The sequence below is a fragment of the Carcharodon carcharias genome, chromosome 22 (genome assembly GCF_017639515.1).
Source record: "Carcharodon carcharias isolate sCarCar2 chromosome 22, sCarCar2.pri, whole genome shotgun sequence".
NCBI lineage: Eukaryota > Metazoa > Chordata > Chondrichthyes > Lamniformes > Lamnidae > Carcharodon > Carcharodon carcharias.
This window is the reverse complement of record NC_054488.1, coordinates 56,561,024-56,582,759: the sequence shown is the minus strand read 5'-3', so window position 1 is coordinate 56,582,759 and position 21,736 is coordinate 56,561,024. Positions and strand designations below refer to the sequence as shown.

Genomic DNA, 21,736 nt, shown 5'->3' with positions numbered 1-21,736 from the left:
AGCGGGTGAAAGGGAGGAAGGGGTATTTGGGTCAGAGTTGGTGCGACGTAGTTTTTGAATTGCGGATGGATATGCGGAATGAGTTCCGGGCTCTCTCTCGCCGGCTTTGACTAAAGGCGGACAAGGAACCGGCATTTTGGCTTCAGCTTTCAACCGGCTTCCTCCCTTTTCTCACACACAGCTCTACATCCGAGCGTCAGGCGTCTCATTTTTTTTTTTCTCTCCCCCTTTCTCCTCTTCGCTTTTTGAATGATGCCTGGTTACGATAGAGGCGACCGTAGTCGGGAGCGTGGCGGGTGAGTTTGTGTTTTTCTTCAAAAAAGATGCATGTTCGGTTTTTTTTTTCCCGATAAAAAAAAAAGCCGGTTCCGTTCTGATGGATGAGGAGTGGCCGCCATGCGGTCCGTTAAAACAAAAGCTCGATCGGTATTTATTGAGTGCGTGAGTTGTACTAGTTTAAAAAAAAAATATTTTTTTTTAACAAACTATTTGTGAAGACTGTTCGATCGCAAATTTGATTTAATCGTTTTGTCTTCCGTTCATTTTTACGCATTCGTCCAATGTGGGTTTTTTTAGTCGTGTCACGGCTTCATTTTGTGTTTAAAATATATTTTTTATATTTGATGCTCCATTTGACCTCGTGTAGCAGGTTTCTTCCTTGTATCTAAAATGGCCGGGTGATTTTTTTTTTGTGCGGGTGGGGAGACGGAAACGAGGACACGATAAGCTACCTGGTGAAGTGCTTCACTGTGTCTCTTGTGTGTGAAGGTGGGGGGTGGGTGGGTGGGAGGGAAGGGGGTGTCTTTTATGTCTGGGGTTTTTTTTAAAAAAAAAACCTGACATGTGCTTCATTTTCCTCGAAAGGTGTGTACATTTTTATTGATCTTATTCCAGGTTCGGTTCGGGTGGACCTCGCTTCGGCGGTAGTAGGAACGCGCCTCCTCCCGGCAGGAAATTTGGGCAACCGGGGGAGAAGCTGAGGAAGAGAAAATGGGACTTGGAGGAGCTGCCCAAATTCGAGAAGAACTTCTACGTCGAGCACATTGACGTGCTGAACCGACCTGTGGTATGGCCGGCTGGCATTTCTCTTCTCTCTCTCTCTCTCTCTCTCTGTTTCCCCCACCCACCCAATGAACATAGCGTGTGGCGGTGAAATAAATTCGCAAAATCAAATAGTTAGTCCCGGAGGAAATTATAATCCTTACATTTTAAAGTTAATTTTCAGCTATGGGGTTGTAAAAGGGGAAGCCACTTTTTAAAACAAAAAAAATCAGCCCGATAATAGTCTTTGGCTTGGCAAAGACTGTGGAGGATGTTGGGATGACGCTTGTAGCTGATGGGTTATTCCTGAGTGTGCCGATGATTCATTCCCATTAGTCACGAATGGACCAACTTTTCCCCGCCCACTAGAATATACATACTGTTGAACAGAGATGTTTCATAAAGTAGTGTATTCTGAACTAATGTTTGGTTTCCCCCTGGTGGACATCTTCCCTCAGAAGCGATTGCGAATCACATACATAAATCTTAGCTTTTTACTTCCTCATTGAAAAAGCTATCAGTTACAAAATGCCGGTGGTTTATGAACTTGCCTTTTATTTCATTTCAGTTGAACTTTGGCTGATTGGCTTGTCAAATGTAATGTCTAGTTTTAAATATTTCCAGTTAAATATACAGCTTGTGGCTAAGCACTCTACATCTAATGTAAATTGATACTATTGGATCTACATGTAAAAGGTGGCAGATGTTTGAAACTCTTCTGTAAACTGTAAGTGATGCTTGGGTCCAATCAATTTTAAATCAAATGATGTTTTGTTAAACTATTAAGGCCTACACAGGGAAAGGCAGAGTTGAGTTCACAGAACAACCATGATCTCATTGAATAGCTGAACAGGGTTGAAGTTGAAATAGAAATTTAAATGGTAATAATTGGATCTTGTTAATTATTGCAGCAAGAAATTGAACAATACAGAAGAAGCAAAGAAATCACAGTAAAAGGACTTGGTTGTCCTAAACCAGTTTTCAACTTTGTTGAAGCAAGTTTTCCAAGTAAGTATAGTAGCTGTACACTGAAATTTTGGTTTACTTTTGAAGCAAGTAACCTCATTGTAGTGAACAGTACCCTTTACACAGATGAAGTTGTTTGTAATCATGCTGTTAGTTCGGTAGAATTTTGTGGTATTGGTGTAAGCCCTTGATGTGATTGCTGCAGTCTCATTAACTCCAGCGCTGTGGTTACTATGCATAAGGTTTCACATTCAGTCTACTGCACAGTTAACTGATCTGAGGTTATGGCCTTATTTGGTAGCTCCTAGTCACTATTCCACAGTATCCAGTGGCAGTGTAGATTTTGGGTGTGGTGATTAAGTTGATGACCAAGATAACCCCATGGGTTGCATTGCCTGTAGAACTGTACCCAGCGAGGGATAATTGTCAAGGGTGGGGATGGGAGAGAAATGATGGAAGGTTCTAGTCCAGACTGGTTACTAGAATCTAGTTTGAGGGTGTGTCTTGTTATTTTAATGAGAGGGCTGTCTGAAGTTCTTTCTGGGATGTAGTCAACTGAATTTGAATAGCAAATATGTTGGAATGATTGTCCTTGGAGAAACAAATAGAACATTTTCTTACACAGCATCTTTCAATCTAATATCAATAAATACATTGAGGAAGGAAGTCGTGTCAATTTCTTTGGAGACCTCTCTATGTATTCTGGACTAACATTGGAGTGAATGACAGGAGGGGAGGGAGCACTAAGCTATACAATACCAGATCATTTCTGATCTGGCTGACACACAAGCTACCAAAGCCATAACTGCAGGCTACTCTTTTTATTTTCGCATGTATCGTGTCAGCAAAGTAGTTTGGGCAGTGACTAGTATTTGAGGATCTTGGCTAGTTGACATAATAGACAATATAAAATTTCCTGCCAAAAACACAGTACAAACACTCTTTTCCTCTTTTTGCTGTTCCAGTTAAAACTTTTGCTTTTTATAATCCTTGCTCCTTTCCTCCACCCCTTCCACAGCATATGTATTGGATGTTTTGATGCAGCAAAATTTCACAGAACCAACTGCTATTCAGGCTCAAGGTTGGCCTGTTGCACTTAGTGGCAAGGACATGGTTGGAATTGCACAGACTGGATCTGGTAAAACACTTGCTGTAAGTATACCTGTGCTATTGACTTGTCTGAACCAGAATTTTGAATTTGTCTAAGTCCAGCATTGAGTACTTAGCTTTAGACCTCTGTTTTAATGCAGTAGATATGCAGTGCTATGCTGTTGCAAGTAGTCTTATGGGTGCGACATCTTGCCACAGTTCCTGTCTGTTCTTGTAGCATTTCTCAAAGGCATTCTCCTCTGAATGCTGGCAATGTTTATCCCTCAACCAGCGTCACCAAACATAATGGCCCTCACTGTGTGTAAATGGCTACCTCGCTTGAAAGAGAGAATTGCATTTATATAATGCCTTTCATGACCACTGGATATCTCAGTACTTTGTACCCTACAAGCTACTTTTTGAGCTAACTTAGTATAGGAAACACTGGCCAATTTGTGCACAGCAAGCTCCTGCACTCTCAACGTGATAATGATCAGATTTGTGATCCTCTTTGAGGGAGTAAATATTAGCCTGGACACTAAGCTCCACTGTCCTTAAAATAGGACAGCGGGATTTTTTATCTTGCATTTCAAAAAGGAATGTCTTTTTCAAAGCATTTCAGATGTTTTGAGAATTAGGAAGGCAGTGTATAAATGAGCTTTTCTAATTTGCTTTGTCAGATGCAGTAACTTAAAGTATCAAACTGCATAAATTACAGGTTACCTGAAGGAGATTTTAATGCTGTATCAATCGGGTTTAACCTGATGCCTTACAAAGTGACTTGTGTTGCCCCTAACTGACCAACTGAGGATTCTTAATTGTATAGATAAGAATTTTGAACTACTTCTGACCCTCTGATTCGAAGTCTGTATAATTTGGTAATTGTCTTTTTTTGCAGTACTTGCTGCCTGCAATTGTCCACATAAATCACCAGCCTTTCCTGGAACGTGGAGATGGTCCTATAGTAAGTTGCATATTAAGTTGGATTACACTAATTGCTAGCAGATTGAAATTTGACATTAGATTACAAACTAATTTTTTTTCTTAGTGTCTAGTACTGGCACCCACCAGAGAGCTGGCTCAACAAGTACAACATGTGGCACATGATTATGGAAGAGCATCCCGTCTAAAATCAACATGTATTTATGGAGGAGCGCCAAAGGGCCCACAGATTCGGGATCTTGAAAGAGGTATTGTTTGCTAAGACTTTGATGTTATAATCTGCATTTATAAGTAATGCTCATGATAAATCAGTGTCTTGTCTATCTTCTATGTTGTAGGTGTGGAAATCTGTATTGCAACACCTGGTAGGTTGATAGACTTTTTGGAAGCTGGAAAGACTAATCTCAGAAGATGTACATATCTGGTACTTGATGAAGCAGATCGCATGCTTGACATGGGCTTTGAACCACAGATCAGGAAAATTGTCGAACAGATCCGGGTAAGTGACTTTTGTTTTTAAAAGGACCCACAACTTAAATGTTTGCTAATAGTTTATTTAAAATGTCTGACTAATTAGTCTATTCAGAGCCATTTTAAAGCTGACTACAGATGTCTTTCTGTTGTAATTTGTTAGTTGACCAAGTGTGTCACTCTAGAGCAGGTGCAGATCAAGTTAAAAGTACATTGGACTAAGAACAGATTTTAAAACAATAAGTGTTTATTCAGATGTCTTGTGGTGGGGGGGAGGAATGTATAACTTAGAAATTGATTTCTTGTTATCACCCCCTTTTTTGTGGGCTATTTTAAATATTGCAATTTCTTTCCTCTATAGCCTGACAGACAAACTTTGATGTGGAGTGCAACTTGGCCCAAAGAGGTTCGACAGTTGGCTGAAGATTTCTTGAAGGAATATGTTCAGATTAACATTGGTGCATTGGAACTTAGTGCCAATCATAACATCTTGCAGATTATAGATGTGTGCCAAGAGGTTGAGAAAGATGATAAGTAAGTGAGATTTAGATAATTTTTGGATACATGATTTGCTACGGATTGAGTAAATCTTTAACCTCACCTCTGCATTGCATCACTTTTATCCTAAAGGGAAACTTGGGTCTTGCATCTCTTGGAATTTTGTTTAATGCATCTGCTGGAGTCTGAGCTCTCCTGGAGCAGCCAGATAATTTCCTAGATAAAAAGGAGCTATCTTGCAAGTAACCCTTGCCTTCCAAGTCTATATTGTGGTTTCTGGGGTCATGTCCAAATCTCTTCCTCTCCATCACTGAAGCTACTACATTATTCTAGCAGCCAGAGACTGAGTTTATCTCTGATTTATCATTTTATTTTTCTTATTAGTGCTGTTTTTGTTCTCTCTCTTCCTCCTCAGAAGAGATATTTGGAAATGTTCCTGACATGAATAGCTGTAACAATATATTTTAAACTTGTAATCTCAAACTAATGACCAAAATACTGAAATTAGTTCATTTTATTGTTTCCCCAGTAAATTGCACCCTGTTTTTTGGGTCAAAGGTCCTGACAGTTTGAAGACATCTCTAGATGTTGTCTCTGCTGTGCCATTTTAATTGCCTTCAAATGGTATCTTTTGACAGTCTATCAAAACAAATAGTGAGCTGTGAAACTGGTTACATAGCAAAGCCTTAACTAATGTACCTGAGCATCTAGAGCATTAGACAGGGAAGAAAATATTTGAGCCAATGATTTTGAGTTGCTCTGGCTATCCAGAACTGAGGTTTTGGCCTATGTCTCAGTATTATACTAGGATATTTACTTGACATATTAAATTCTTGATTCATTTTTTATGATTTAACCACAGAATTCTCATCAGTCATAAGAACATAATTAGAAGCAGGAGCAAACAATATGGCCCATTTTACCCTGCTCTTGCCATTCAGTATGATCATGGCTGATCTTCTGCTTCAAGTCTGCTTTTCTGCCTGTTCCTTGTATTGCTTTTCTAAGATCAAAAATCTTATCGCTGCCTTCACTGAGTTGGTGCATCCACGCTCCCTCTCTGTCTGGAATGCTCTATCAAGCCCCTTGAGAATCTTGTACATTTCAATGAGATCACCTTTTTTATTCTTCAGACCCAATTTACTCAGCCTCTTATCTGGGGAAAAATCTAGTGAACCTTAGCTATACTGCCTTGAATGTAAGTATATCCTGGAGTCCAAAACTGCACTCCAGGTGTGGCCTCACCCTAGCCCTGTACAACTGTAACAAGATTTTATTCTTGTACTCCAGTCCTCTGCAATAAAGGTCAATGTGCTATTTACCTTCCTAATTGCTTAGTGTACCTTTGTTCAAGATATGGGCATTGCTGGCCAAGCCAGCATTTATTGCCCATCCTTAATTTCCCTTGAAGGTAGTGGTTAGCTGCTGCCTTGAACAGCTGCAGTCTGTATAGGTACACTACAGTTTTGTTAAAATTCCAGAATTTTGACCCAGCAACAGTGAAAAGATGATGGTGTGTTTGGAGTGGAACTTGCAGGTAGTGGTGTTCCCATGCACCTGCTGCCCTTCTACCTTCTGGGGAGGTAGATGTCACAGGTTTGGAAGGTCCTGTCAAAGGAACTTTGCTGCGTTGCTGCAGTGCATCTTGTAGAAGGTCTACACTGCTGCCATGGTGGTGGTGGAGGGTGTGAATTTTGAAGGTAGCGGATGGGGTGTCATTCAAGCAGGCTGCTTTGTCCTGGATGATGTCAAGCCTCTCAAGTGTTGTTGGAGCTGCACTCATCCAGGCAAGTGGAGAGTATTCCATCACACTTGTGACATACCTTGTCACAGGTGGTCAGGCTTTGGAGAGTCAGGAGATGAGTTACCCTCCTGAATTTCTCAGTCGCTGACCTGCTCTTGTAGCCACAGTGTTTATATGGCTCTGAAGAAGAGTCATATGGACTCAAAGTTAACTGTCTTTCTCTCCACAGATGCTGTCAGACCTGCTGAACTTTTCCAGCATTTTTTGTTTTTGTTTCAGATTTCCAGCAGTATTTTGCCTTTATATGGCTAGTCCAGTTCAGTTTCTGGTCAATGGTAACCCCAAGGATGCAACCTTGTCCATTTGTCCATAATCTCTTTGCAGCCTTTTGTGTTCTTGTTATAATTTAAGCTGCAGTGATGTTAAAACTTCATTTTTGATAAATTTCTAGGTTGCTGAGGTTGATGGAGGAAATAATGAGTGAAAAAGAAAACAAAACTATCATTTTTGTGGAGACCAAACGGAGATGTGATGAGCTTACAAGGCGAATGAGAAGGGATGGGTGAGTAATTGTTAAACTTGCCTACATTTGTTAATCACTTATGATACAGGATATTCTGTAATTATCTTTTGTCAAAATAAGCTAAAGTGCCACTTGAGATGGCTTCTGTCTGAACAGATATTCAGCTTGTTTTCATTAAATTGAATTGATTGCTGATGTGCTCACTTGTTTTGCAAATAAGCTTTCTATTTTGAACTGGTGCCAAGTTGAATTACTTTAATGAATTGTTTTCTGTCCAGAATGGTTGTAGTTGTAAATACACATTTGGTTTTGCCAACAGGTTGGGGGTATTGAAAAGATCCAAATTAAAGTAGGAAATAAACTTAGTATGAAACAGTTTGTTTAAAATGTGTATGATATTCCAACTGAATGCTGGAAATTTGGAAAATGTTGGAAATACTCAGTATTGTAGAGAGAAACAGTTAACATGTTAGGTCAGGATGACCTTTAATCAATTAGAGGCAATAGATTGAGCAAGGAGTAAGTGGGACAAGGATGATGGGATGAAAGACAGGAGAGAATGAATGAATGACAGTTATCTTTGCAGGATCAAAGGGATTGAAAATGAGGGCAAGAAACATGTGCCTAGAGCAGGTGTGCCAAGTGAGAAATTAGTCTTTTAATTAGGCACTTCACAACTAGATGTAACATTGAGTTAATTTCAGACTGTAAACTGTCCCTGCTTTGTTTTTCTTTGCATGTTTAGATTTTTCTTACTTGGATCTGAAAGCAAAAGCCTTTTTAACATTTTTCTGTTTTTGTTACACAATTTAATTGTTGGTAGCCTCCAGTGTGGTGATCTGGAAAATTCCCCTGGTAGACCAACAAAATAAATGTCCATTGTGTGCTCTACTGAGCCACAGCTACATACATGGCTGCTCCTGAGTTTCCAAGTTGAGTAGGTGATGGAAGCAATACATGAATAAGCTAGCAAGTGTAATGTTGCTTTCAGTTCGAAATCTTATGTAACTTTAGTTGAGTATTAAATTGCCACTTTGCTCAGTTCAAATGGCCAGATTTTTTTTCAATGCAAGGAGGCTTTTCTTAAAGCTATATGACATTCCACCTAATCTGTGCCTTTAGCTCAAGTTAATTGACAGGACAAAGTAGGACCTAGCTTCAGGTTAGGAGTAAGAAACTGCTCCAAATTCTGAGCATCTCTTGTAGCTTGTGCAATTGGTGTGCAAAACATGCACTTAAGATGGATTTGAACTGTTGAGCTTTGTTTGTAGGAAAGTGTTTTTATGCACTTTAATCTAGAACACTTTTTAAAAAAATTCTGAACTATTTCATTTGTAATCGGTTTGCTGTTTACAGATGGCCAGCAATGTGTATTCATGGTGACAAGAGTCAGCCAGAACGTGACTGGGTTCTAAATGGTAAGTAGTGCTCCAGCTTGAACTTGATCTATCCTCTTGCATTTCTAAGTGTGCATGATCTAACTTTTTTTTTCTTTTTTTCAGAGTTTCGGTCAGGCAAAGCACCAATCCTTATTGCCACAGATGTTGCTTCTAGAGGTTTAGGTTAGTAATGCCAATTCGACTTTTGTCTTTCCCCACTTTATTCAAAGATTTAAAGAAAGTATATCATTGCTTTCTTTAACATTTTTTTGCGTTTTTTTTCTAAGTTGTGTAAAGGTGCAGTCTTTGTGGCAGGGCCTAGGCATGACAGTTCGAGGACTCGAGAGGGGAAGGAGGACTAATCGATGTGATCGGCTGGCAGCTATCCAGTCGAGTACAGAGATGCTGAGCAGAGAGCATTGTGTGCCAGTAATCTTCAAAAGGCAGAATGGTCAACATTAGCCCGCCACCCTAAAAACCTGTTCTCGCCCTGGATGACTTGAAGCACTTGCCACTTCTCATTCATTAAATCTTTGGTTCATTTGTGTACTTTTATTCACTCTTTTATTGTGCCCTAGTTTCATTTTTTTTCTCCCCAAGATAGCTAAATTATAACTCCCTTTTTTTACAAGTTGTAGTGAGTTTACCAAAATAGTGCGCTGAACAAGTATCTAATTGTTAAACTTTGTTCAATGCTTCATGTTTCTATTTTTTAATGGAGAGAGCAGCGTTAACATCAGTAAGGTCCTCTTTCAGAAATTGGTGGTGAGTACTGGCACAAGTTAGTGAAGATTGGTAGACCCCAGCTTTAGACAACACTGAATCCAGCAGTGTAATGCCCTCATCTTAAGTTCCTCCCTCACCTATTTTATATTAGTCATGTCAGGACCTGCCAAACAGAGACATTTTCTCAAGTGAACACTGGCTTCTTAGAAGTGCTTGCCTAGACGAGATGTCAAAAGGAAAACTGAGTAGGGAGGTATTGGGGATATAGGTGTCCATTGGGCTTTGTTTAATTGTAGTCTATTTTGGTCTTGGCAAGACATGCAGTGTGGCCTGAATCCTGAGCTTCTCATGAATGTGTAGGAAGGACCTTGCCTGACTGTTCTAAGGTCCTGAATGGCACATGAAGAGGCAACAATGTACAAAGTGGCCCCAACTGTGTAGAAGCATCCGGATGTCACTTGATAACATGTGGGGAGTTCGCTGACTTGGGAATGGACTAGTGAATGCATACTCCCAATGGTAAGATCTCAAAGTATCTCTCTAAGATTTTGGGTTGCTTTTTTTTTTAAGGGGAGTGTGCATTGTTTTCTCTTCCCACAGTAGTATTCCCACAGGATTTGAACTAAGGGTTGTTTTAACATTTGCTTTACAGTCATGATGCTGCAGCTGTTTGCTCAATTGCTAACTCCTGTTTTTGATCTGACTGTTGTGGTTTGCATAATTTGCACCTGCTTTTGCAACACTGCAACACTTTACAGATGTTGAAGATGTGAAATTTGTCATCAATTATGACTACCCTAACTCCTCTGAAGACTATATTCACCGCATTGGGCGAACTGCCCGCAGTTCCAAAACTGGCACCGCTTACACGTTCTTTACTCCTGGCAACATAAAGCAAGCAAATGACCTTATCTCTGTGCTTCGTGAAGCAAATCAGGCTATCAACCCAAAGCTAATACAGATGGTAGAAGACAGAGGTTCAGGTAACTATACTTGATAAGTTTCCAGTTGAGTAAAATTTATCTGTAGGATGTTAAAACTTTGGCTAAACTGGGATTTTAATAGCAACCTTCAATTTTATATAATGCTTTAATCCAGAAATTTTTCTGGAGCCAAAGTTGCTTGATGGGGTTAGGTAAATGAATGTCTATCCAAAGGAGAGAATAGACTTGATCACCAAAACCAAGTGGATTTTGAAGTAGGATAGGGAAGTAGAAGGGTTTTGGGAGTTTGGGGGGGTGGAATTGAGTGGCACCCAAGTGACTGAAAATATGGCTGCTGGTGGGGTGGTGAACCAAAGGTATGGGGACATGGTGTGAGATTATTGGGCTTGAAATGCATGGAGATATGAGGGGTAAGGCCAAGGGACAATTTAAACCAGGATAATATGTGGGAGACTAGCCAGATTTGTTGATATGGTAGCTTTTATAGAAAGGTGGGCTTAAGGCTGGGGTTTGGGCTGTGTTGAATGCACAATGGGCAGTTGAGCATCAAGTTTATTTGTCAGTAATTGAAATTGTACATAATTCTGAAATATGATTTGTAATTGTACTAATGTTTTATTTTTAACAGGTCGTTCCAGGGGTAGGGGTGGCTATAAAGATGATCGCCGTGATGACAGAAGAGACAGATTCTCTGGTTCCAACAGGGGTGGGGGTTATAATGGTTTTAGGAATAGGGATAGCTTGGACAGGGTATATGGACCAGGAGGCAGGGAGAATGGTTTTAACTCTCAAAGTTACCCCTCAGCCAGCCAAAATGCCTTTGGTTCTGGGAAATTCAGCTCCACGAACAATTTTGGAAGTATGTCTAGGTTTGGAAATTCCTCCAGTTATCCGGGATCTGTGAACCAGGGAGCTGGTTCATATGGCAATCAGAGTCAAAATGGTTACAAGGCTATCGGTGGCAAAGTGCAGCAGTTTGGAAGTGGTCATTCTGGTCCTAATGCCTTGCAGAGCAATGGCATTGGTCAGCAACCATCTGTGGGAGCTCAGTATCAGTATCCACCCCCACCTTTAATGGGAATGGGTTTCCAGGCACAGACTGGTTACCCAATGCCTCTTGCATATGGAGGAATGCAGAAGTAACTTATTGAACTAGGTGTTGAGTTTTTTCATTCTCTTCTGACTTGTACTGTACCTTTTTTTTTGTTTGAGGAGAGGATGAGAAAGTTCTTTAAGATTAGAAACCATTGATATTCCAGGAAAGACTGCAGTGCAGCAGTAGGATTGGTGCACTTTTCCCCACTATTTAATTTTTTTTGTTACTTTACATTCCTTGGAAATTTTTTGTTAGTGTTTTTCTATTAGAATGGCAGATTGATATTATACAAGTTTAACTTATGCATAAAAGTACCACAGCGTATGTAAAGATGCATGTCCTTCCAGTAAGGAAGTTTGAAAGTCTTGGAGTTCTGTATGTATGTAACTGCCAAAGTGTCATTTTAAATAAAAAATTTAAAAAATGGGTTCCTGGGCCTATACATGAGCATGAATGCACTTAAGTTTACATTGTTCACTTAGTTGCATGTCCATACTGAGTAGTTCGTATTTTTTTTTTTTAAATTTGTGGTTTGTTAGGGCTAAAACTAGTGGTGTAGTCACCACTGCTTCTGGAAGGCCAATGGATTTTTCAGCGTATATGTGCATGCATCATACAGAATATTTAAGGGTAAATTTATAGGTGTTGAAGTAATTGCTACTCCCTTGGGTTAAACTGTAGAATGCTGTGGTCAGATCATGCTTAATAATCTCTGTTTTGGTCACCATCTCTAAGGCAGTTCAGGGAAGAACCATGAAAGTGTTCCCTGGTAGGATATAAACAGAGCTGGGTTTAAGTCTCAACTGGGAGGTCCTCCCATTGGAGATGTATGTCCAGAACACTACTTCAATTAAACCATGGCTGTAGGACAGGGGTCACAAACTAAAAATTGTGGAAAGCAAGTTTAAGACCAGTGATGAGGAAGTTTTTCCCCAATTGATCAATAGCTCAGTATTTAACTATGCACAACAATTGTAAGTAAAGTTTTTCTGAGTGCAGTCATATGTAATTTAGGCTAACAAGATAAATATCTGTCTCATAAGCAGCCCTCATGATCTAGTATATGATAGCATGACATGGGTCTAACCAAACTGGATGCTGCAACCTTGCACTTGGCACCATCAATATTTCCCCCTAAGCTGCACAGCAACCTGGAAAAATACCACATAGGCCTTTTCAGTATCGTAAAGAAATCTCTTTGAATAATCAAGCTGACTAGATAGGAGTTAGGACAGCTTGCTTGTTTGGTGATCCTAAAACTGGTCTTAATATTAGGGATACAGCATTTGTCTTTTGTAACAAAGATCAATCCTCAAACAGACTAATCTCAGCCAAAGCAATACTGGCCCTACAGTTTCTGTTCCTGCCCTAGGAAGTAGATAAGAGAACAATGACCTTAGTTGTTTTTCTCTTTCAAGTGGATGTTGAATGTTTTCATCCAGTGAGGATAGGAATGCTCAATAGCCAATGGTAAAGATCTGCCTCTGTTCTTGAACAATTGCTGTTCTTAATTGCTTGAATGCACCAGTGTGAATTGGGACAGAAAATTGAAAGTAAAGTCCCCTTTTTAAGCAAAGATAAATTGTACTGATATTGAATCAAAAATGTTTCAGGAGCAATTAAGTGGGATTCTGAAACAAGTGATTGAAAGATATAATGTGAAGGAAGCTAAAGTGGGATTAATAGATACCAATGAACTAGATTGGAATAATGAGTCAAATTTCCTTGTGTACAACCCTTGTGTACAACTTACTAGATTAGTATTTTAACAACTTGTAATAAAGGAATTCCTAATTTGCTGTATTTAAGTAAATGATTGCTAGAATTAAATTTGCAAGGTAATTAAACAAAATGGCTGTTAAACCTAGACAATACCTGTCAGGTGGTGGGTGAGTTGGCCACAGGGGCCAATCTAAACTGGGTCCAATCCTGCCCAAAGTATCAGTCAAGGGCTATTGGAGTCATTTTACAGTTTCACCACTGCTTGGCCTAAATAGCTAAGTGGTTATGGTACTGGGTTTGCAACCCCAAGATCAAGAGTTCAAATCTCACAATGGCAAACTATGAAACAATGTAACTTCATCTGAAACAGGTGGAAACGGGTTTGTACTCGAAAGAGTTACAGTTTCACCACAACCCTGTTTTAGATGACTTGCTGATATTCTTGTTGCATGAGGCATCAGATTTGGGGTCTTGGAATTCCATGCCATTTTACCCTTGCCTGCTCTAATCAAATCATTGCAATTGCCGATAGAAATACACAGTTCTGGTATGAGAGTTGGCTCTTATTGCCACTCCTTCCATATATCATACATGTTTTGAGGATTTCACTAATTTGTCTCCTGTCCTTGAAGTGGGTTTGGAGAGATCTCACTGACAGAGTTCTTCCTCTGTTTCTCTTTTCTCTATAGTTGTCTGGGCCAGGTCCTGCAATATTGGTCATTCTTGTGGGCAATAAACAATCCAGTGCAGTAAATTGACAGTGGAGTAGAGGTCTAAACACATCATCTGCTCCCCTCACTTTTTTATGTGGCAATCTCCAGAATTGGCATTTTAAACACTCTAATTTCCAACAACCTCAAGATTACCCACATTTTACAGGAGATTTAAGTCAATGTATATGCAACCCATGGGTCATTGGTGCAAATCCAGTGCAACTCAATGGGACCTTTTTTGTCCATCACATTCCAGAATGCAAAAAGTATGAAAAGCAACGAGCATTTCTTTCAGACCATGTACAGAAACCTTAAGCAATTAGCCTGTGCTTAAGCACAGGAAGTGATGTTTTACATGGGAACAGTAACAATGATTCTTTCTACTCCCTTTGGATAGTTCTGTAGGCAGGAGCCTCCTGATTGGCTGGCTGGATGAATTGAATTAGGGTAATTTAAACTTAATTTACCTGTTACATTTACTGTCCTTCAAACAATAGCATAACCACCTGCCTCAGGACAGTATATACTCAATTTGGCTACCAAAGGTGTAATGGTACCATGTTTGATATTTGACTAATCTATAATACAAGTTTTCTGTTCAATCTCTGGATGTAAGCCTGGGCCTGGTCAAGTTGGCCATTAATAGGTTCGGGCAGTTGAGGGGTTCCTCCAGCCTGGCTGCCCCTCTTCTGCAGCTATGTTTGTGGTCAGGTGTCCCTGTGGTGTCTGCTGGCACACTAGGCCTTCTGTGATTGGGCACTGTGGGGGCTTGGGTAAATCATTACACTCCAGAACCAGTGTTTTGATTTGAGTTTAAGTTTCCTTTGTAGATTTGTTCTTAAGTTACAGTTCACCTGGGGGAGTCATGTGCTGTAGTGAGTTTAAGGTAAAGTGAAGGGAGTGTGGTGACACCAACATTTCACCAATCTGTTGATGTTCTCAAAATCTATTCATCCTCAGTTAACCACATTTCCAACTTGTCATTGCAAACTTTGACAACATGCCATGTATTGGCAAGTCTAGGTAAATATGAACGCCCATTATATTGTCCAACCATATACTTAGGAACTAGCTCTGGACTATGGTCTAAAAGCAGTGCATTTTCAATTCTTAATTCCACTTGCTATGTCTGGCGGACTAAAGTGTCATTGCCCTGAGCTTGGTGTCTTGCAGAAAGGCACCCCATTCTATCAGCAATACAGATATTAGCAATCACCTGAGGGGAAAGGTCTTCCTTTAACCACCACACAAGATCAAAGACTGAGAAAACCACTGAGTAGGTCTAGCTATAATCACCTCAAAATTGGTCAACTTGTGCAAGCATGAGTGTACTAGCATTAGGTAAAATATTTCACTAGGTTTTATGACTTACTGCTTTGGGGACAGAGTACTATTGTACTCATATCTCCTGACATTATCACTCGAGCCCAGTTGTTTCTCCCGCCTATCCCTCATGTATTTTTGCATACTGCTAGATATTTGCAATAGTTATTAGCTGTGTATTTTATTGGAGTGCATAAATTAAGCATATTGCAGGACAATACAAGAACCATAGCTCATCAGTCTAGGGTATGGACTGTGGCCTCTATGGTGGTGGCATCCTCTGAGCTTGAAGAGGAAGTGACTACAGGGAATACCCTCACCAGTTTAACAATTATTGGAACTGTAACAAGTTGAAATAAGACCTAATTTTTCATATTTAGCTTCAAAACAAAACCCAAAGCCACAGATCCTGATATTTATGGGGAGAGTTCAAGAGAGATAGAACAGTCAAAGAACCCAAAAAGGCAAGTTACAGAAGATTTTATTACACTCCAATTCCTGCCCACGAACCAGCCAAATGAACAGGCTGGAGAGTGTGAAAGTACACCAGGAGCCGGCCATAGCAGAAGACCCGAATGAGTAATTGGAAAGTCAGAGAGGTCCACAATTGCAAGAGGTGGAGCCTGAAATCAGGTGGTTAAGGGAAACCAAAGGTTTCCTCAAGGAAGTCAGACTTCCAAGTGCACTGTGGAAGGCTAATTATATGTTAGGTATTCCGTACCTAAAATCTCTTAATCCCTGAACCTCTTCTGCCTATTGTAGGGTTTAATATTAAGGTCAATGTTTTCAGCCAAACAGACCCTAAGTTACAGACAGATAAGGGGGCTTTGTCCTACAAATTTAAAATTTTCCTTGTTTAACATCCTAGCAGGCGGTAGGCCCAGAAACTGCACCTGTGTAACAGTTATTTGAATGGTAGAATTTGCAGGAATGCAGATTTCAATTTCTCAAAAGGAACATTTGGCTAGTGTTAAATAGATCACCAGTGCTTCTTAAATTTTACCCAAGAAATTGTTTACTTGGTCTTTTTTTTACAAATTTTAATAAGGTGGTTTTCTGTGCAAAGCCACTTATCACCATTCGTTCCTTTGGTCATGCCTAGCCTTGGTCTTGTGGGGGCACAATCCCTTCCTGAAACTACTGCTACATGGTCTTTCTCTCCCTACTCCACAGGCCAAATGAAAGTTTTTTTTAAAATAAAAGTTACATTCATTAATACTTGGCTGATATCTTCCAAACTCAACTTAGTTGGACAGAGCACAGATTGACCATTCAAAATTCCTTTTCTTATATTAAAAAAAACCCAAGACTCAGATCACCACTTCAACTTCTTTAGATCAGCTCTTATGGATTATCTCCTGTTTCCATTTCCCATATCTGGTCCAGATTTGTGCCAAATTAGGGGTAGTTTTGTACTTAGGTTTCATGAATGGGATTTTACTCAACTCCTTTGAATACAACTGGCAGAAACTTGCATCCCGTCCAGTGAGATTCAGATGTGAACTTTGGTCTTGAAGACTAAAAGGACAGTGTTCAAACTCCTGCCTCCTTAAAGTTACAGTCCAAATGTCTCCATTTGCTGTTAACTTTTACGAAAGGCGATGCGTTTGGCCAAATTCTCCGAGCCAAATTTCTGGATTAACCTCCCCTGTACTTTGGTGTCAACATCCTCCAGGTCGAGGTCATCTTGGTGTGTCCAGATAGGATAACCATCTGGCCGGTGACCAGTCTCCATAAAATGTAACGCTGCTATCAGCTCCCCGCTGTTTTTCAATAACAACTGTGTGGCTGCACAGAGATCCAGATTATGAGTTTGCATCAATGTATTGATAGCTCTAATTGCACATTCCACCTCATCCTGGGAGGCTGTAGGCATGGAGGATAACTCATCCACTGGTGTCTGAGAGTCTAATTCTGATTGCTCGTTATCCATGACAAACTCTGCCAAAGTTCCTTTATGCTTAGTACGATGCTCATCAGGATTCACTTTGTCAGTCTCCATCTGTTGCTCTCGTGGGACTTTTTCTGTCCCCATTTCATCACTGACTTCTACCAGCAGCTCAGGAGTATCATCTTCAACCTAGAATGAGGAACAAAAGAATTTCAAGTCAGTCATTTGGAGTAAACAACTTATCACAAAGCAACTAGATATGGTTCAAACAGCTCATTTATAGAAGGTGCTCTAGCCATCAACTCTGGTCTGTTTCATTTCAGAATGCTCCTGAATAGGCAAACCAGGTGACAAATTTATATCTCCCAATCAATTTTCCCCCTTCTCATCACCTGGCTATGCTGAGTATTATAATCAAGTAAACCACCAACCCAGTTTAATAAAAACAAACTCCAGGAAATACTCCGTAGGTCTGGCAGCGTCCGTGGAGAGCTAACATTTCTGGTCAATGACCTCGGAAATGTAATAGGTTTTCAGCAAGTAAAGGGTTGGTGGGGGAAGGGAAAGATGGGAGGGCACATATAAGGTCAGAGGGCATATGTAATCAAAATATCAAAATGGTTACTTTGGCAAGGCCAAAGGGAGTGGTGATGGGGCATGTAAAGAAATAGAAGATCTATCTAGAGATGTGACTGGCAGGATAGTTGCTGTCTGAAAGCAAAAGAAAAGAAATTAAGAAACTAGAAAAAGCGAAACTAACAAAAGAAACTAAAATGGGCAGAGGTTATGATCCAAAATATTAAACTCAACATTATGCCCAGAAGTAACAGAAAATTCTGGCAAAACACAGCAGGTCTGGCAGCATCTGTGCAGAGAGAAAAACAGTTAACGTTGAGTCCATTTGACTTCTTCAGAGCTGAAGAAGTCATATGAACTTGAAACATTCCAGCATTTTCTATTTTAAGATTTCCTGCATCTGCAGCATTTTGCTTTCATGATTGTGTCTTGAAGGCTGTAAAGTGCCCAGTTGAAAGAGGTGGCGCTGTTCCTCAAACTTTATTAGGACACTGTCGGAGGCCAAGGACAGAAAGGTCAAAGTGGGAGAAATCTGACTCAGTGCCCCACCATCTACAAAGCCCAAGTTAGGTGTGAGATGGAATACTCTCTAGTCACCTAGAAGGGTACCTTTACAACTTCACACTACTCAGTAGTGTGCATGATCAATTCTCCATCATCATTGCACTGTGGCTGCAGTACTTACACTGCAAGTCCTCAAGCTTACTACAACATCTACCAACCACTCAAACTCCATCGAAAGACTGTGTTATGGGAACACCATCACCTTCAAATGCCCCAAGATACACAACACCCTTATATAAATACATGCTGCCATCCCTTCATAGTCAATGGGACAGAATTCTGCAATTTCCCACCCAACATTATTATGTGAGCACCAGCAAAGTTTAGTGACTCAAGGCAACCCAGCAACATCATCTCAGGGCAACCAATACCAGTGAAAACACAGGCTCACCAACACTGGCCATCTCAATCACTGAGCATCTTTAATTGGGTCAAGTGTAAATATCACTATTTAATGTAAAAGAATTTGCAAATTATAATTCATACCAATTACAACTTGGATAACAATCAGCAAGGCTCAAATTGGTCATACTCCAGAGTATCAGAAGATATGAGGGTATAGTTATGCTAAAGTCTCATCTGACTGCTGCAGTGGACATAAAAATCACTTATGGTAAAATCAGAACATGCTCTGTCCAACATATCCTGATCCCTGATCTGACATCTGCAAAAAGAGATTAAGTAGATATTGAATGTAATAACGATAGGATTGTTAATAATATTTAGTGAAATGAAAATGCTTGTGCAGCATTTCAAATGACACCTTACCACACACCCACCCCACCACAAACTCATACAGTGCCATTTCAATAGTGCTATCACTTTGCTGATGATTAAAAGTAAACCAATGGCCCAGGAGTTGATCATATTAAAATTTGTTCTGCTTTATGGACAGGACCTCCCTGGGCGATTTTCCACATTGTCAAGTAGATGCCAGTGTTGCAGCTGTACTGGAACAGCTTGGCTAGGGGCATAGGTATTAAACATCACACTCCAGTGTAGAGCCATTACTTGATAAATCGTCTTCTTCATCTTTCTACACTCCTCTGCATCAACTGATGTTGCCACCGCACAGTTCATTTCAGGAGGCAACCCAAGTCAGCTGAGGGGGAGGGAGGCTATACTGGAGGAGGTGGGGTTGTGTTTTTATATAAACTATGAATATTGGGTGTCTAGTCTGTTGAGGTGAAGCACCATCATAACCAAGGAGATTCCAGCTGTTTGCACCCTTTCCACCAAGTTAATGTTGCCTTGGGAAGGAGAGAATAAACATGGCAACACCAGTACACTGTTAAGAACTTCAGGCAGATTGTAAAAATAGGCACAAGGCTCAAACAAAACAAAAACCCTCATTAAGGAAACCAGAATTATCGCCTACCTCAAATTCACGGATAGCGACAGGAAACACGTTGAAGCATTCCTCCTCTGAATTTACATCAGACACTTGTTCAACCGAGGCAGCTACCTCATTAGATTCCAAGTCGACATGCTGGAAACTGTCAGGCTTGTTACCTATCAGATATGTTCAACCATTGTTACTCCAGCAACACTTCTGGTAATTTAAAAGAAAGCGGCAATTGAATGAGCCAGGTCTGACAAAAAAAATCATCTTTTTTTTTATAAAATCACTTCAATTTTCCGCACAAATAAATTTTAAAGCTGTTTTGAGACCACTGCGATTTTATAATGAATACAGGAGGGAAAAAAAATGCATTTATACAGTACTCTACGCACCATGAATTACTTTGAAATACAAGGACTACTCGGTATACTTGTACAGTAACAATTCTGCATACAAGACCTCACAAATAAACCTATGAGACATCTTCCTACACTTCCCTTAAAATCATGGGGCCAGCTGCCGACGGTCTCCCACATGCGCACAGTAGTTGACGGCCGATCGCACGCGCAGTACCCGCCGGGGTGCCGGCAATCAAACAGTCGTCGCTGCCCGGTGCCGGAAGGGCCTCCTCACCTTTTGCCTCTTGAGCCGCTGCCTCTGGTTCGGGATCCCGCTTAGCGCTGCTCTCCTCCGGTCGCTTCACCTGGGGAAAGACGGCGGTGGGGATGACGGAGCGGCTGTCCAGCTGGTAGAGATGCTCTTGGCCGCTAAGGTGCCGCAGGTAGCGGTTCCTCATGGACTGCCAGGAGTGGGCGGTCACCTGGATGCGCTCCATCTCCTTCCACAGGTTCCTCCCGCATACCGAGCGCCCGCTATTTGCGCCGGCATAAGAGCGCACGTACATCAAGATGGCAACGTCCTCCAGCTTGCTGAAGAACATCCTACCTGCGCCGTCGGCCGGCCCGGCCTCCGAGGCCTCGGACTGCAGCGAGCCTGCCGCCTCGGTGGTTCGGGAGGTCCGCCGGCGGTACTCGTCCAGCGGCAGCTGCTTGTTCTTCTCCACGCAGTCCAGCACGTAGCGGGCCCCGACGTAGCCGGCCGGCAGCGGCCCCGTCTCCCCCAGCTCCGTCAGGAGGATGGCGCCCTGCTCCTGGTGCCGGCACACCACCCCGCCGCCGTGGACGATCAGCGGGAACAGCGAGGTCTTCGTGGGCCCCGGGCGCACGAAGAAGCGGAGCGGGACGCCGTCCTCTTCTAGGAAGAGAGTCCGGGAGTGGGACAAGGTCTGGTTGGAAGACGAGGCCGCAGGTCCGGCGTTGGCGGCCATTGGGTTCGACCTGATGCGGGCCAGTGGCGGGCGCAAACTGAGGCTGTGATTGGCTACTTCTGGATTAAAGCCTCCGCTGCTACTGGACAAACGCCTGCTAGTGATAGAGGGAGTCAGCTCCTGATTGGGTGGTGTGAGGAGGCTGCATTTCTATTGGACAGACTAGTACTTCCAATTGCTGCACGCTTCCCTCAATGAGGGGGATTGTCTTTACGTAGTAAACAAATGTATCCTGTCAACGCGAGATGGTCGCTGATAGATGTCTACACTGAAAACCGATCATGCTGGGCTCAAATGTATTCAAAGAGGCGGGCATCCCTATCCCCACTAGTCTTGTACATTGTTCTCAATATTGATGTTTATCCAGCTATAGGTGCTGGATGCCCCGAAACTCAGACACACCAATGGAAGGGTCGTTTTGGTAACATAAAGAAGTCTTCGTAGTCTTCTGTAAGACATGTTCTGTAACCAGCATCATTATGACAGCTTGCACAACATCAACAGTGTCCATGAGGCTCAAAAGAGTTGACCAGACAGAAACTATGCCCTTACAACATTCCACATATAGTCTGCCTCTTCAAACCTATTGACACTGCAATTTGCTTCTTCAAAGCTCCACACTGCTCCCCAACACACACACGTCTACCCAACTTACCTCCCCCCGACAGACATATTCAGAAGCACCTCTCTCCAAGCCCAATCCCCCAACTCTCAGCAGCTGCTCTTCCCAAAGCTGATGCCCCCCACTCAATCAGCATCCCCTCAACCCCCAGGCTTACTGGATATCCTACTGAGTGTAGGGCTGTCGGACACTGGACACCCAGTCCAACTTGGGCCAGCAGCCAGACCCCTTCCCCCA

The 21,736-nt window shown here is 41.5% G+C and overlaps 2 protein-coding genes across 5 annotated transcripts; one reads left to right on the top strand and one right to left on the bottom strand.

The window, feature by feature from the left end:
• The first annotated feature begins 86 nt into the window (after window positions 1-86).
• LOC121293634 (probable ATP-dependent RNA helicase DDX5) lies at window positions 87-11,847 on the top strand. 3 transcript variants are annotated; one of them, XR_005946577.1, is made up of 13 exons: window positions 87-296; window positions 895-1,066; window positions 1,953-2,049; window positions 3,026-3,159; window positions 3,995-4,060; window positions 4,145-4,286; window positions 4,377-4,537; window positions 4,871-5,043; window positions 7,203-7,313; window positions 8,631-8,692; window positions 8,777-8,836; window positions 9,696-9,898; window positions 10,138-10,280. XR_005946577.1 is itself a non-coding variant. In XM_041216785.1 (13 exons), exons 1-13 carry the CDS (start codon window positions 250-252, stop codon window positions 11,464-11,466), a joined length of 1,965 nt encoding a protein of 654 aa, XP_041072719.1. In that variant the 5' UTR covers window positions 92-249; the 3' UTR covers window positions 11,467-11,847. The 3 variants fall into 3 exon arrangements, 2 of the variants coding, with proteins under 2 accessions (XP_041072720.1, XP_041072719.1); XM_041216785.1 differs by lacking the exon at window positions 9,696-9,898 and adding an exon at window positions 10,952-11,847 and having other exon boundaries at window positions 92-296; window positions 10,138-10,362; XM_041216786.1 differs by lacking the exons at window positions 9,696-9,898; window positions 10,138-10,280 and adding an exon at window positions 8,941-9,689.
• Window positions 11,848-15,641: 3,794 nt separating this feature from the next.
• LOC121293922 (telomeric repeat binding factor 2, interacting protein) lies at window positions 15,642-20,924 on the bottom strand. Of its 2 annotated transcripts, none has more exons than XM_041217397.1 (3): window positions 20,184-20,924; window positions 19,587-19,720; window positions 15,642-17,257 (listed from the first exon to the last, which is right to left on the bottom strand). In XM_041217397.1, exons 1-3 carry the CDS (start codon window positions 20,875-20,877, stop codon window positions 16,760-16,762), a joined length of 1,326 nt encoding a protein of 441 aa, XP_041073331.1. In that variant the 5' UTR covers window positions 20,878-20,924; the 3' UTR covers window positions 15,642-16,759. The 2 variants fall into 2 exon arrangements, with proteins under 2 accessions (XP_041073331.1, XP_041073332.1); XM_041217398.1 differs by having other exon boundaries at window positions 20,496-20,924.
• Between the last annotated feature and the right edge of the window lie 812 nt (window positions 20,925-21,736).

Bases quoted from the DNA above. Each gene is read 5' to 3' on its own strand.
- LOC121293634 (XM_041216785.1), top strand. From the start codon at position 250: ATGATGCCTGGTTACGATAGAGGCGACCGTAGTCGGGAGCGTGGCGG. The intron at 4,287-4,376 runs GTATTGTTTGCT...TCTATGTTGTAG, and splicing joins GATTCGGGATCTTGAAAGAG to GTGTGGAAATCTGTATTGCA. The intron at 4,538-4,870 runs GTAAGTGACTTT...TTTCCTCTATAG, and splicing joins AAATTGTCGAACAGATCCGG to CCTGACAGACAAACTTTGAT.
- LOC121293922 (XM_041217397.1), bottom strand. From the start codon at position 20,877: ATGGCCGCCAACGCCGGACCTGCGGCCTCGTCTTCCAACCAGACCTTG. The intron at 19,721-20,183 runs GTGAGGAGGCCC...CATATCTGATAG, and splicing joins AGCGGCTCAAGAGGCAAAAG to GTAACAAGCCTGACAGTTTC. The intron at 17,258-19,586 runs GTAGGCGATAAT...TCCTCATTCTAG, and splicing joins TCGCTATCCGTGAATTTGAG to GTTGAAGATGATACTCCTGA.